Below are 14,477 nucleotides of genomic sequence, written 5' to 3' on the forward strand. Positions count from 1 at the left end.
GATCTTAGCATCCTTCTTAGTATTGCACCGGACAAAGATAAACCTTTTTTCTCAGCTGGGAGTATGACAATTACGCAGGAGCGGGAGCAGCAACGTGACTGGCAAGTACCACTTCCGAAGTGTTTGAAGGAGACGTACAAATTCCTTTCCCTATAGCTCCAGCTCTTTTTCCGGCCGTACATAGACTAGTTACAGCAATCGGGTTCCTCGCTGGTTCTCAAAGTGACATACATAGATAAGGAGTTGTGGTGGCTGTTACAGGCACGATAGTCGGCGACTGCCACCACTCTTTCGAGGTTAGCGCCAGTGCCTCTTAGCGCCCCTTCTTTCGACAGCTGCGGGGTCCTTCGCTGAGTTTGCCTCTCCTTTATGCCACTTACATCACCCGAATAAAGTGTTCCTCTTCAGGACACGCGTCTTTGAGTTGTCTGACGCGCTACTACCGAAATGGTCAATACCTATGCACGAAAGGGAACCGGCGGCCCAAAGACCAACACGATGCATCGAATGTACAGACTTTCTTTCGGCTAGCCTAAAACGACACCCCACGAGGCTCGGTCACTTTCTACCGACCGCGGAAGCTCTACAGAGAAAAAGGAAAACAAACAAAACAAAACCTTCCTTCCGTTCGCTTCTTCCTCCACAGACCTGTTCCTTTGTCACGTAAGCAACGGGGGAGTTGCTTATACCCGACGAGCCTGGAAACGCGTGTTTTCTCTTCAATATATGAGTGTGGTGGGTCCCTTCGATAAGTCCTTTTCGATGTTGTTTGCGTTCGAAATTTCGTTTGCTAGTTGTAGGTCCCCATGAGGATAAGGATAATAGTTCAGTCCCAGCGGAGTGCTTGCTTGGGTGCAGGAACAGGTGGCGGGGTGCTTGGATTTATCGTCATGTTCGAGGGTTAGAACGGTTACACCATTCTACCACGATGATTCTCGTCCAACCGGAATTATTTCTCATGGTCATGAAAGGTGCGCTTTTTGGTTCCTTCATAAACACGTTTTTCGCTCCAATCCAAGCTACTTCACCAACCCTTACGCCGAAATTCTTACGCCTTTTCTTTTAGTCCTGCATCAACCGGCATGCAGCTTGAGCCTTGAGTCACCCTAGCCCACGATGTGCGTAGACTCCAGAAACCCACCAAGACAATCACACTTACTCTGGCTTCTTTCTATTGTTACCGCCTCTTCCCCGCCAAATGTTGACTTCTACTTGGTATTAGGTGAGTTAGTTGTCTCCACTTAGTCGCGTCTTACTTAACACCTAGCTGGGTCACCATAGAGCCTGAATTCGTGGCACACTTAGTACTTAGCAACACAGTAAGAAGACCTTCCTCAGCTAGTCATCGATACCCTTTTCTGGAAGGATCCAAGACATAACAACCAATTCACCGACCCATATTCGGCAAGTTCTGAGTATGTCGTTATTAGGGCCATCGAGACCCCGGACTCAATGCGCTGCCACCTTGGGCTTGAACTCTTCCCTTGGGATGCTTTAGTGGGCCGACGCGTGTTGTGTGTCCATACTATCTAGCAAGCGCCCACTTTCATGTTATGCCTGATTGTAGTGGTCAACTTCTCTGCATTCTTCGCGATATCACCGTTGGAAGCCGAAGCAGCCCACAGCACTAGGTACTTCCCTGTTTATATCATCCCAACATTCAGCTTGTCGAGATCCAAGCGCCCGAAAACACGAGTTGTGCGTGGGTGCGCAATTGCAAGCCGAACGCGTGTATTGTCCATTTTCCGATTTCCTTTTTCGACGAGTCTATTTACATTTGCTCCCGCTCTCCATTTCACCTCTTTTCTCCGAGCGCTTTCCCCGCCTCCAGCTACGTAACCGCGATCGATCGGTATCGCGATGTGTGGTGTGTGTGTGTGTGTGTTCTAGTTGGCTTTGTGGCATTACGGTATTCCCATCTGTCTCGACCTTTGTTTGCTGGGCTGACTGCAATACCGCATGACGAATGCCACCAAGTGACTCCCTAGCATCGTGCATTTTGGGGGCGGTGTTGTTCATTTAGCGTCACCGTTCCCATGTGCAACAGGACGTTCATTTGCCTTTTTGGCGCATTCGTTCTTGTTTTCAACGGCACGTTCATCCATTCATTCTTCTCGGCCCATTGTGCAATTGTGCAATGTGCATTCCTGCTTATGGTGGGTTCTTTTGTTTCTGTGCAGGGTCGAGGCCGAGGTCAATGGCAACAGCAACAGCAATTGCGCGCGAGTCACCTTACGAACGCCCATATATTGATCATCTGGCTCCGAGTCCATTGTAAAATTTGTTGTTCTCATTTCCCATTATTTCTTACCATCCTTGTCTTCGAAGCTGGTTGGCCTTGTTCTACGTATAGCACTGTTCTCTCTCGAAATAACCATCGCCCATTATCCCATTCCCATTATTCTACACCTTTTCGCCGACTATCTCCAAGATCCAACGCCCCACTGGCGCTCTAACTATCCACTTCGGGGAGCCAACTTCCGGCTCTCGACTCCCAACGTCAGCTCCCCAATGTACATGTACGAAACCGGCGACTCTGGACCCTGCCCCCTCTCGTACACGCCAACCACCTGTTCAACTATTCACCCGCCATACGTCCATTCGCCCGTTCGTTCCTCCCATAATCCCGGCGAAACCTCCCCCCTCTTCTCCCTCCCAATTCGGCCAAGTCTACGTCCAAGCTCTGACGTCCTCCCCGTTCGTTCCTCCTCACATAATCCCGGTGAACTCCCCTCCCTGGTGTTTTACCGTTATGCCCGTCCTTCCATTCCTGATTCTCCTGGCCTTGACGTGGCGCCCCTATGTCCTCTGTTCTGTGTCAAGTCAATCATCATCAGGTGGTAAACATCAATCGCCCAGAAGCACGAAGCGGAACCAATCTCAGAATCTTTGCAGAGACCGGAGAGGTTTAAACTTCGGACGCCTCCAGATCTGGGGTCCCTCACGCGCTGCAAGTGCGCTCACGCCGAGCGACTGGCATGGCAGATACAGACACAGACTCACTCACTAACCGACTAACTAAGATGGAGGCCCAGCCAGCGTCCTTAGGCGCCGGAGTGCCTTGAGGTGCTTGAGGGATGCTGGAGAAGAGTGTCAGAACCACGGCCACAGCCTTGCGTCTCCGCCTTCCCTCCGAGCGAACGAGGCCAACGGCGACAATACGCAAAGTTTAAGCGATGGAAGACAGTCCGCGGGTTGCCCGGCGCAACTGGGAACGGCGGACCCGCGAAACTAACAGTGCAATCGAAGTCACCACGTTCTAGATACAGGACAGGATTGCACATCCGCCGTCAAATGCATGCGCGTGCTACTTGCGGTCATTCCACAGAATGGATACAGATACCTCCACGCATCGGGTTCCCGGCGTGTCAATGGGCAATGGACGACATTGACTCCAACAGCTTCAGCCGCAGGCTCAGGTTCAGGTTCACTTTGTGTTTACTGTGATCAATGCATTCCGACGAAGTCGAGGTGACGCGGTACGCCGATCACTTGCTCTGCCTCTCGCTCGTTTTCCGCATCTCTGCGTACGATCTCACCTTATCCTAATACGCCCACCCACGCTTCCCTTTGCGTCTGCGTATCAAATAAGACTCGGGACTCGTTCGGAACTCGATAGGGAGTCGCAGGCGCCTCTGCTAATCTATGCTGTGTATCGCTGTGCCGTACAATTCCTCATCGTGTCTAGTCTTCCCACACGTATACTTCCCATCAACCTACCATATGAACAGAGAGCACTATTCTATGGCCAGAGGCGGTGTACAGGATAGGTACAGGTGCAATTGTATGGAGGGGCACATACAGCCGTACAGGACAATACACCATACACCATACCATCCGCCGTACCCCCGTAATACCATGCGTTCAATACAGTATGCACCAAATAGGTGGTTAGGCGCGCTTTATCCCCTTCCTTCCTCCTCCCTTCTTCCGAGCCGTCGTCTCCCTCTTTGTCTCCCCTTCTCCTCGTCTCCTCGGCCATTTAGATAATTGTACCAAGTACGATGACGTCGATGATCTCTTGTATCTGTACGGCAAAGCTTTGCGTCCATTTCAAGTCGTACTCGAATTTGCAATTGGTCGATGCAGATGATAGTCATATTGTCATATTCGGCAAGCACAAAGCTAAACGGAGGGGCAAGCGGAGAAGGAAGAGTCGCCTGAGGAATGTTAATGCACCCGTATCCGTATCTGTATCTGCAAGGCCTGCCTAAACATAGCGCGAGAGTTGACAGAGATAGGAAGTCCTAGGGACAGGGATAATTGAATCCATCGCCTCACCGCCTCGCCTCGCCTCGCCGCTTCGTCTGTCGTGCTTCCATTGCTATTGGAATTGGACGCCCAGCGCCCGCGTATCATGGTATGTACACGCGTAGCACCGTACGCACGCGCGTGCTCTCCTGGCTCCATATACCCCATTATGAATACCATTACAACATACACATACAAGGAAGGGCGAAAGGGAGGAACGAAAGGAAGGAAGGAAGGCAGGAGGGGAGAGCTTGGAAGGTTCTCTGGCGGCTGGCTGTGCACAGCATCCATACCCATACCCATACCCATACCCATATCCTATGCATATCCGTTGGCGTTGGCGTTACGGCGCAGGATTCCTGCCACTAGGCGAGGCGCGGGCGTCCCTTCCCCTTCTCCACACTGGCACCCCGGAAATGGTCAAATGAAGCACGATGGTGCGGTGGCAGCATGCTATGTCCGTGAGCCGCTCCACCCTCGTCCTCGTCCTCTCCATACTCTGGCAGTCTATTCTGGACAATCGCAGCCGACCTCCAGAACTTGTTAGTAAGTACGTTACTTGCGTGTTGCTGGTTGTTGTAATTAAGGAACCAAGGTTCTCGAGCAGCGGCCTCCTGCGGCCTACAGCGCAGGCCATGGCATAGTTCATTCCGCACGTCGACTGTGCGTATCGGCCAAGGTGGGGAGGTACACGTATGGGTGCCGAGCGGCCTCCCCTCCCCGCCTCCTCCTCCTCCTCCTCCCATCATCCCCTCCCGCTCGTGCACAGTGGCGTGGTGCAACGGAAGGACGGAAACGCGGTAGCACGGTTCGGGTTCTGAAGATCTGACCAGTTAGTATGCTGCATGCCGATTACTCAACGTTCGAGCTTTGTAACAAAGTTGTAAACGTCCGTAGTCCGTAGTCCGTAGTCCGTGGTATGATCACGCCCATGGAGAATTTATCGAGCGTATACGTATGACGAGGTTCGAGACTTGCAAGTATAGCGCTGTAACGTCGTCAGAATGCAGATGCCATTTGCATAGCCCGCACCTGCACCCGGGCTCGTCCTCGCACTCGTGCTCGTACTATTTTCACCGGCAGTTCCATGGGGGAAACCACCTTCGAGCATCTAGTGCGCCTATTGCTATCGCTATCGCGCAATCCGAGAACGTCGAAGCTCGAAGCTCGAAGCTAAAGGCGATCCAAAGGCGCAAGCGCAGGCGCAACGCAAGGTGATTGGAGTCTTGGAGAGCATCTCCGACCGAGTCAGACTCAGGGATTTAGGATGTTAGGAGGAATTAGGAGTGCTTGGTATGTGTTTCAGGAGATAGCATTACGTTAGTTAGGCGAGGAGGCGTGTATACGTATCCTCCGGGTACCCCATGGGCCCACACGCCCACCCAATCCCTCTGTGCTATCTGCGCTGCCTGTAGAGAGTGCGCGTACGAGGTACTTAGGAGGATATACCCATTTACCGCCTCGAGCTGGAGAGCTGAGAGCTGGAGCGCCGCCAGTGATTGCCACTGCCGCTGATCCACAATGGTCAATGGTCAGTCGTCGATCATACATACATATATCGTACAGCAATTCATCGGCGTCCCCGACTCGGAGTCTAATCCGGGTGAATGAGGTGGTGTGGTGGTGTATGATCATGGTCGTATCTGGCAGTATACGGTATGGGTATGTGGGCTGTGTGGTGTGGTGGGACTGTGGGGGCGATAATGAGTACGAGTTAGTATGCGGCTGGCCGGGATGAGGCTCTTCGAAACGTTTCAGCTCTTGTTCTTTCCCTCCATCTCCATCTCCTTCCCTCTTCTTTTTCGCGCTTGTTCTCGTCTTAGGGTAAATCCAACTTCTAAGCGGCTCAGCCACCGCCCACCGCGTGTCGACACATACACACACTGGCTGAATCCTGATACGCCGCTGCCTGTAATGACAATCCAGAACATTTCTGGGTCTCTGCTTCCAATCTACCTCAAGTTTTACTTTCCCCAAGCTCACTGTAGCCAGTATGACAAGTAAAAACACCTGTGACCTGTCGCACCCCGTAAAGCAAGGCAAGGTTCTCCCGGTTTCTTTTTTGGTGTTCCAAGTGTTCAGCCACCGGATAGTATCGACATTCTACTAATACATTATTGATGCACTGATACGCATACCATACTATGCGCCGCTCGCTATCTCTCACTGTCTCTGACGACCTCCGTGAATAAGTTAGCCAACCTCTCCTGCCCAGTTTTCCTTGCTGCAAGCTTGATACCCAAAAAGCTGCTCAGCCACCGCGTCCGTATATCAATATCGACATAAACTGATACACATACGCCGCTACCTATCCCTATCTAATCTAAACACTCCCCCATACTAGCGCCATGACAAGGACAAGGAATCTCCACCGTTTGTTCGCGAGCCCGGAAGTTGTATTCGCAGTCAGGGGTCCCCTGGCGAGTTACTAGTTACTAGCTACTCGGTTGTTTTGTTTTCGGCATTCGCGTTTCAGCCTTTTCTCTTTCTCCCTTCCCTTCACGTCCACTTTCATGGCACGTTTTCTCGAGTCCTTTCTCCGCATACGCCGCTGCCAATCGCTGCCACTCTCATCGGAGTCTCTACAAGTCTCGAGGGCTACATTTGATTTGATACCTGCCTCTTCGCTTCTAGTTCCAGTAATCCTTGTTGATTGTGTAGGGCCCCCTTTCTTCGCTTAGTCTAAGAGCCAAAAGCAGGAGAGAGCGAGAGTAAGGACTAGTAAGAAGCTCAGCTGGTATACTCGCATACCGAACTGATACGCCCGTACGCCGACAAAAGCACCAGAGTCAGGAGTCCCCTGTTTTCCTTACGTTGTTTTGCCCTTTTGCCTCACCCCGCCTCGTGTCCTCCCGTCTTCCAAGCGTTTCAGACATAAGCTTTCCCTCTTCTAACCTTCTTCAATTTTCTATGTCATCATCTCTCCTCCATCTCGAACCTAACAAACGCAACCTAAAAATCCCGTTCTCCGTCTTTTGCGTGTTTCGCGTTTCACCCCCTAGCTCCCTGCCCCTCGTTCATTTACCTCACGCGACCGCACTCGCACTCGCACTTTTTGCGGTCGCATGGGTAACAGTATGGGTAATAGTACGCGCGTGGCTGTGACGTATGTCGAGTAACGAGTATTGATATTAATGAGTGATGGGGAGACGGGAGACGGTGGAGGGATCGACACACGGAGGACGGACGTTTGGACGTTTGGGTTCGGGCGATCTTCCGTCAAACATTAGCTCTAAGTGTCCGTCGAGTGATCTCCGTACCTCCGTACTTCTCCATAGTCGGTCGTTGTGCTCGTAGGTTGACAATCTAATCTTCACCTTTCATTTCTTCATTTCTTATCATTCCTTTTCTTTCATCCTCTTCCTTTCCCTCATCCTCACGTCCACGCCAAAAACGAGTTCAGTATCGATATCGACCCAGCGGTCTTTTGCCATTCATTCATTCAATAAATACGATATATAAATCACATCACAAATCAGGTAATCGGTAATCGGTAATCAGGTACTACAATCACAAGTAAACGAGTCAACGAGTAAACGGGTCGGTGAATCACTACATCTCTTGTCGGTATCGGTGTCGGTGGAGTGTCAGTATGGACATATGGACATATGTATGAGTACGGGAGACGGGATGGGAAGAGGGGAAGAGAGGAAGATGGGGTGGGAAGATGGGGAAGAGAGGAAGGGAATAAACATAGGCAAAAGCAAAAAGCAAAAAAACGGAACGAAGAGTAATGTTATGTACAAGTCGCCTCATCAAGGCAAGGAAATGGACAGCCAAAAGTCGAGCAAAGTGTAAAGACAGGACAGCGCACGCGCCGGCAATTTGTATAGCGGAGTGAGGGGGAATGGGACGCAGCAGCGCCAGCGACGGCAGTTATGTGTGTGTTACGTTGTGTGTTGTGTGCGATGCAGGAATTACATTAACTTGCTAACTTGCGGATTAGATCTATGCGTGCGTGCGTGCGTGCGCCGCGGCCTAGCGTCCTCTTTCAATGCGTGGGGAGGGTAGCGCGTCGGGATTCCAAAGCGTGGAGAGGAGGAACGAGGAAAAACGGAGGGATGGCGAGATCAGAGATCACGACGACTCCTCGTCCTTCCCCTCCCTCTCCCTACCCCTTTCCCTTTCCTCCAGCGTCCCCTCCAGCCCACTCTCCCCCTCGCCCTCCCGCTCCTCCCGTCCCTCATTTTCCGACTCCTCCGCAATCCCCAGACCAAGCGACAAAGCCTGCGGCGACACCGCAAGGCTCGAGCTCGTCGAGCTGCGGCGGCGCCCCGCCGTGGTGGGCGTGACGTTGTTCAGAGGCGACGACGTCGGGTTGAGGGAGGATGCGTTTATCGAGGGCGTCGAGGGCGTCGACGGGAGCGAGGGGATGCTCGATAGAGGGGACGGCGGGCCCATAAGGCCCGTACCCATTCCGTTTCCGGTGTTGTTGTTGTTGTTGTAGGACGACGACGACTGCTGGTGCATCCCGTTGTCGAAGCCGTACATAGGCTGCACGGCGAACGACATCGTGCTCGACCCGTTATACCCACCCGCCATCCCGCCGTAACTCGAATACTGCTGTTGCTGCTGCTGCTGCTGTTGTTGGTGCTGCTGCTGCATGACCATCCCGTGGTGCTGCTGCGGCAGACTCGCATGGCCCGCGAGCGGGGGCGACGAGAGCGGGGAGGCGCCGCCCGCGTGGTGGTACTGCTGCAGCTGCTGGTGGGCGTGGTGCGGGGAGTACGACGCGATGTCGTTGAGCGGCGCGTTCGGGAGGCGGATCATGCCCTGGGGGTTCGGCGAGCCGCCGATGGAGTGCGAGGAGGAGGACGAGGCGGAGGGCGAGGACGCGGAGGAGGAGTCGGAGAGCGGGGGGAGGGGCGAGGAGAGCGAGGAGAGCGAGGATTGCGAGAGGGAGGAGGAGAGCGATGGGGAGAGCGAGGAGAGGGACGGGTCGAGGATGGGGGGCGACTGCGAGTCCCGGGAGAGCGGGAAAGAGGGCACGGAGGGCGAGTTGAAGGACGTCGGGGGCGCAGAGGGCGAAGAGTACACTGACACTGCAAAGACGAAAAAACACAAGGTAGTTAGTTAGATAACGTTTTTTTGTAGTAAAAAAAATAAAGAGAAAAACGCACGATTGTCGTCCCAATCCGAAGCGCCTGATGCAGAAGAGGCGGAGGAGGAGACGGATGCGCGGCGGGGGACACCGTACTCCCTGGGCTCCTTCTTCACAGATGCGCCTTTCACTTTCGGACTCGCGCTCTCCTTCCTCCCCGCTCCCGCGACCGCCCCCTGCCCTCCTGCGACGCCCTGCCCCGCCTGCTGCTGGGCGGCACTCGAGTTCTTGCGGGCCTTGTTCCCCGCGCGCAGCTCGTCGAACCTGAGCGGGCGGGGGCGCAGGTGGGTGCGCTCGTAGAGGCCGCACTTGTTGCAGACGATCTTGCCGGGGTTGAGGGTGGAGCGGCGCCACGAGGGGGGCTCTGTGGTGTGGCAGTTGAAGCAGCGGCGGCGGAGGTACTGGGTTTCTTTTGAGGCGGCGTCGTCTGTGTGCTGGACGGGCATGGAGGAGTGGGGGAGGTAGGAGAGCGGCGGGGGCAGCGGCTGCTGCTGTTGGTGGTGGTGCAGGAGTGTCTGCTGTTGCTGCTGCTGCTGCTGCTGTTGTTGCTGGTGGTGGGCGGGGAGGGCGTGCTGGGGGAAGAAGGCCTGCTGGTTGTAGAGGGAGTGGGGGGCGAGGGACTGGGACTGGGAGGGGACGATGAGGTGGGGCTGGGTGGCGGACAAGTCCTCGTGCTTGACGGCGACGTCGGGGGCGGGCCACGACGAGGGCGGGTAGTAGGAGGCGGAGTCGGGGTAGAAGTTGTGCTGGGCGGGCTGGTGGTGGTGGAGGAAGGGCTGGGCGGAGGGGTAGAGGTGGATGTCCTCGCGGTCGTGGCGGACGTACGGGAACGTCGCGCGGCGGTAGACCATGCCCTGCTGCTGCTGCTGTTGTTGGTGTTGCTGGTGGTGGAGGGGCTCTGGGTAGGGCGAGTCTATGTCGGCGTCGTTGTAGAGCTCCTGGAGCAGCGAGGGCTGGAAGACGGCGAGGGCGTCGTGTTTGTGGTCCGTGCCATGGAGAAAGTGGAGGTCTGTCGGCGACGGGGTGCGCGGTGTGCTGCTTGTGCAATCCATCCTTGTCCAATCCTCCTCCTCGCAATCGATTATATATATCGCCTTTCCCATATTATATATATTTATATATTTATTATCCCCCATCTCGATCCAGCTAATCCACTATCCTCAGATCCAGCAGGACCCCGGGGAGCGCGCTACCCCTGAAACACATACGCTGCCCGTACCGCTGGCCTGGGTCGCGCCAAACAACCCAGCACAACCGCGGCTTCCACTCGCCATCTCAGATCCCCTGCCCTTGTCTAATCTCCCCCGTTCCCTCTGCTCCCGATGCGCGACCCACCTGCCATCCACAACCACCCAGCGGTCCCGCCTCCCGACCCCTTCCTTCCTTGCCATCACCACCATCTCCTCGAGTGCCCATATGTCCGTATTGCAAATACAATGTGCACTCTTTGCCTTGATCGTGTTTGGGACGGCCTGCAATACCGAGCATAACTGGGAACAGAGCCCGAGGCGAATTTGAAAATCGCTGCGTGGACATAGATCACGGAGCAGTGCGCAACGGGTCCGGCTTCCCCGCTCTATCTATACTCATACTCAACTCACACTCAAGTCTATATCCTATATCCAAGTCAGCTTCTCCATTCATTCAACCGTCAACGTCGTATTGGTGGTCGTGGGTGCGCTCGATATTGGATATCATGCATTATGCATAGGTTGCCTCGGTTCCTCGTCCTCATTCCGGTGTGTATTTCGTTGTATCTCTTCACCTACACAGTCTATCGAATATCGAATCAAGAATGAAGACATCGGGATACAGTACCCGTATCTGTGGTCTCGGGTTGAACGTTGGGTACGTTGGGTGCTTGGTGCTATGCTATCCTGTACAGCGCGATGCGATGATGCTACGCCGATGCTACGACGTAGCGCTCATACAGTCCTACAGTCATAATACGGCGCTGTGAGATACGAGATGGATTGGCGAGCGCCTGGTGAGCGCTGGGTGATAGGCTCTGCTGGTGGTAGATGCTCCCTCAATGTCAATGTCAATGTCAATCTCGGTCTCGGTCTATGCCAGCTGTGTAGCAGTCGCGAAGTATGTACGCAGTAGCAGTAGGAGTGTGCAATATATCGTGGACTCAGTATTATACCGCGCACGTAGTATGTAAATAATTACGGGTCCACGGCACGGCGGACTAAATATTCTTCAAAATTTCAAAATTCCAAGAAGTCAGAGATTCAGCGATTCAATATTCAGAGATTTCCGTGGACTCCAATTACCCTCCGTACCAATTACAGTGCCCTCCGCAAACGCGTAAACCGTGATCATGAGTAATCCCGCAATCCCGTAATCCCGTCGGTATGCTATGACAACGCGTACGCGCACGCGTATATATAAGCAGGAAGCAGGAAGCGCTTAAGCAGTAGGTGGAAGATGCGGTAATGGACGGACGCGCCTGCCGCCAGGGTCGCTATATTCGTGGTGAATATTCGTGGTGAATGGTGAGAGAGTGGGAGGGGAGGTCACACGCCCACGAATCTTTGAAGGCCAATATCGCGCTACGTATATGTGTATGCCTTTTCTTATATAGATGTGCAAGTCAAATTTCTGGATTTCTGGATTCCTGGATTTCTGGATGACCAAGTGAGAAGTGAGAAGTGAGAAGTGAGAGGTAGGAAGTGGTATATCGATAAATCGATAAAGATTCAATATTAAATATTAAATAACCAAGTCTCTGGAATCCGGAATCCAGGTGGCGGGACGGGGAGACGGGGAACGGGGCGAGCAAGCGTCGGTCGCGGGGGACAAGTCACAAGTGAGCTCACCTGCATAACGTATGGCGTATAACGTATAACAAGAACGAAGAACGAAGAACAAAGAACAAAGAACGAAGAACGAAGAACGAAGAACGAAGAACGGAGGACGAAGACATACCTCCATTGCCCGGCATTTCCGAAAGTATACCAGGGATTCCCGTACCTCCAATATATACTTCCCTACGCGTAGAATGGACGCGCCCCCCCGTCATACCTGTAACACCTGACATACCGTATAGCACAAAGTTCGAACGGCACCTGTCGTCGTCTTCGTCGTCGCCGTCTTGTCGCAGCCCAGGGGTCTGAAGCGCTGGCGTGGCGCTCCAAATCCTCACATAATCCTGACTCAGACGCCCGAACTGTTACGCGCACTCCAACGCACTTCGCGCTTCGCTCCGAGCTTGCACAGGCTGCTATGGTATGGTATGGTTGGGTATATGGGTGTATGGGTGTATGGTATGGGTGTACTGGGCGTATGGTGGTGTCCGTGGTTGCACCTTAATAGGACGTACCAACACGATAATAGGAAAGGAGAGGAGGAGAGGAGTAGGAGAGGGGGAGGGGAGGGAGGATGCGTACCGCGTCTGCGAGCGCGTCGGCGGTCTCCTCGGAGGAACCGTTGTACTGTTATATTACGCGTATACGCGTTTGTGTGGCAAGGACACGAACGGTGCGCACGCGCCGCGCAGCCGCCCGCCAGGTCCACCCCCAAAATAGCCGAACATCCAAATCCAAATCCACAATCCCACAATCCCAAATCCCCCTTTATGCAGCCCTTGCAGCCCTGCCTCCCGACGCGACCCTGACCGACGACCACCGAGCCACCGACCCTCCCTGCCTCCTGCCCCTTAAGCTTCCTCCGCCTGAGGCCTGAGTAATGAGGGGTTTACGTACGCGGAGGCTTCCATGACAAATACGGAAGAGGGAAGAGAGGGAGACATAGTGGCGATCGGGGCCTTCCTGACCTGCGTGGACCTGAAGGCCTGCGCAGGAAGGGAGGGTCGTAGCCTGTAGGAGAGTAGTAGGAGAGTGGAAGTGGAAAGTGGAAGTGGGAGTAGAATGGGAGAGTAGGAGGGAAAGAGGTAGGGCACGCGTAGTGCGCACTGCGCACTGCGAGAACGAAGAAAGAAGAAGAAAGAAGATGGGAGGGTCAGAGTCAGAGGGGGACTGCGCACTGGAGAAAGCAGGTAGAAAGCAGTTGACGTTGAGGGCCTCGAAGAGCTGAGGCTTGTGGCCTTGCGAGCTCGAGGGTGGGGCGGTTAGCGGTTAGCGGTGTGGGTGAAAGGAGGCGCGCGCGAGGCCTCGAGGCGTGCGGAGAAGGTCAACATAGTCATCAGGAAGGTCAACACGGTGATGCTAATGAGGGGATCGGGAGGGTGAGGAAGAACTTAAGGGAGAAGGGAGGGTCGGGCTAGTGGGCTCGCGGAGGTAGAATTGAGCAGAGGGGACGGGAATGGGCGGACGCGGACGGCGGGCCTGAATATTCGATTATTCGATTGTTTCGAAGCCTGCGATTGCCCGTGTTGGAGGGTTGGGTTGGAGGGTCGGAGGGTTGGAGGGTTGGAGGGCGTCCACGGAGAAGTCCACGGAGAAGTTCTTGTAAAATCACCATCCCAAATTTATGTACATAATTCTCATGATATTCTTTTGGAATATGGAAAATAAGACACGCGCACGGCACGCGCACGCGGCGGTACGGGATCTGCAGAGTGTTTGATGTTTATTAGTCGTTGAGGATACTCGTTGGGGTTTTGGATTCTTGACTTAAGAGGATAGGGTGGGTGAGCGTTTGAACTATTGAGCCGGCGGTGCGTTTATGTTTGTATTACGAACGCTAACGATAACGTTTGTGCATGAATGCATGATGCATGAACGTTTGAACGGTTGAACATGTGAACGGTTGAACGCGTAAGGTCTCTGCGTAGGGTTACGCGACGCGACGCGTTGACTCACTCTCACGCGGACGTATGAATAGGCACTGGGTCTCGAGGCTCAGCGCTCAGGCGTCGATCCCTCCCTCCATATCAAGTCACATAGATCATAGATATCGATCAACGTCAACCCACTTCACTTCTCCCCACACCCCATGCACGTTCTACACTCCACTATACCCATGCCTATCACCATGTCAAAAAACATACGACCTTAATATTAATATTAATCCTAAGGCCTAAGCGCTAAGCGACGAAGAGGCCCACTTCAACCGCGACTCTACTCTGGAGCCAAAGCATTAAACATTAAATATTAAGCATTAAGTAGGAGTATGAAGCAGTGTGGCAGGTTGCAGCCGACGTCGGCCGTGCCCGAGCGTC

The 14,477-nt window shown here is 53.9% G+C and overlaps 1 protein-coding gene across 1 annotated transcript; it reads right to left on the reverse strand.

Moving 5' to 3' along the window:
* Window positions 1-8,328: 8,328 nt before the first annotated feature.
* PC9H_004718 (uncharacterized protein) lies at window positions 8,329-10,404 on the reverse strand (the record flags this gene model as incomplete). Its single annotated transcript, XM_036774300.1, has 3 exons — window positions 8,329-9,293; window positions 9,372-9,395; window positions 9,444-10,404. The coding sequence occupies 3 exons, from the start codon at window positions 10,402-10,404 to the stop codon at window positions 8,329-8,331; spliced, it is 1,950 nt and encodes a 649-aa protein (XP_036632802.1).
* Between the last annotated feature and the right edge of the window lie 4,073 nt (window positions 10,405-14,477).

Source organism: Pleurotus ostreatus, assembly GCF_014466165.1.
Source record: "Pleurotus ostreatus strain PC9 chromosome Unknown scaffold_3, whole genome shotgun sequence".
In the NCBI taxonomy this organism is placed as follows: Eukaryota; Fungi; Basidiomycota; class Agaricomycetes; order Agaricales; family Pleurotaceae; genus Pleurotus; species Pleurotus ostreatus.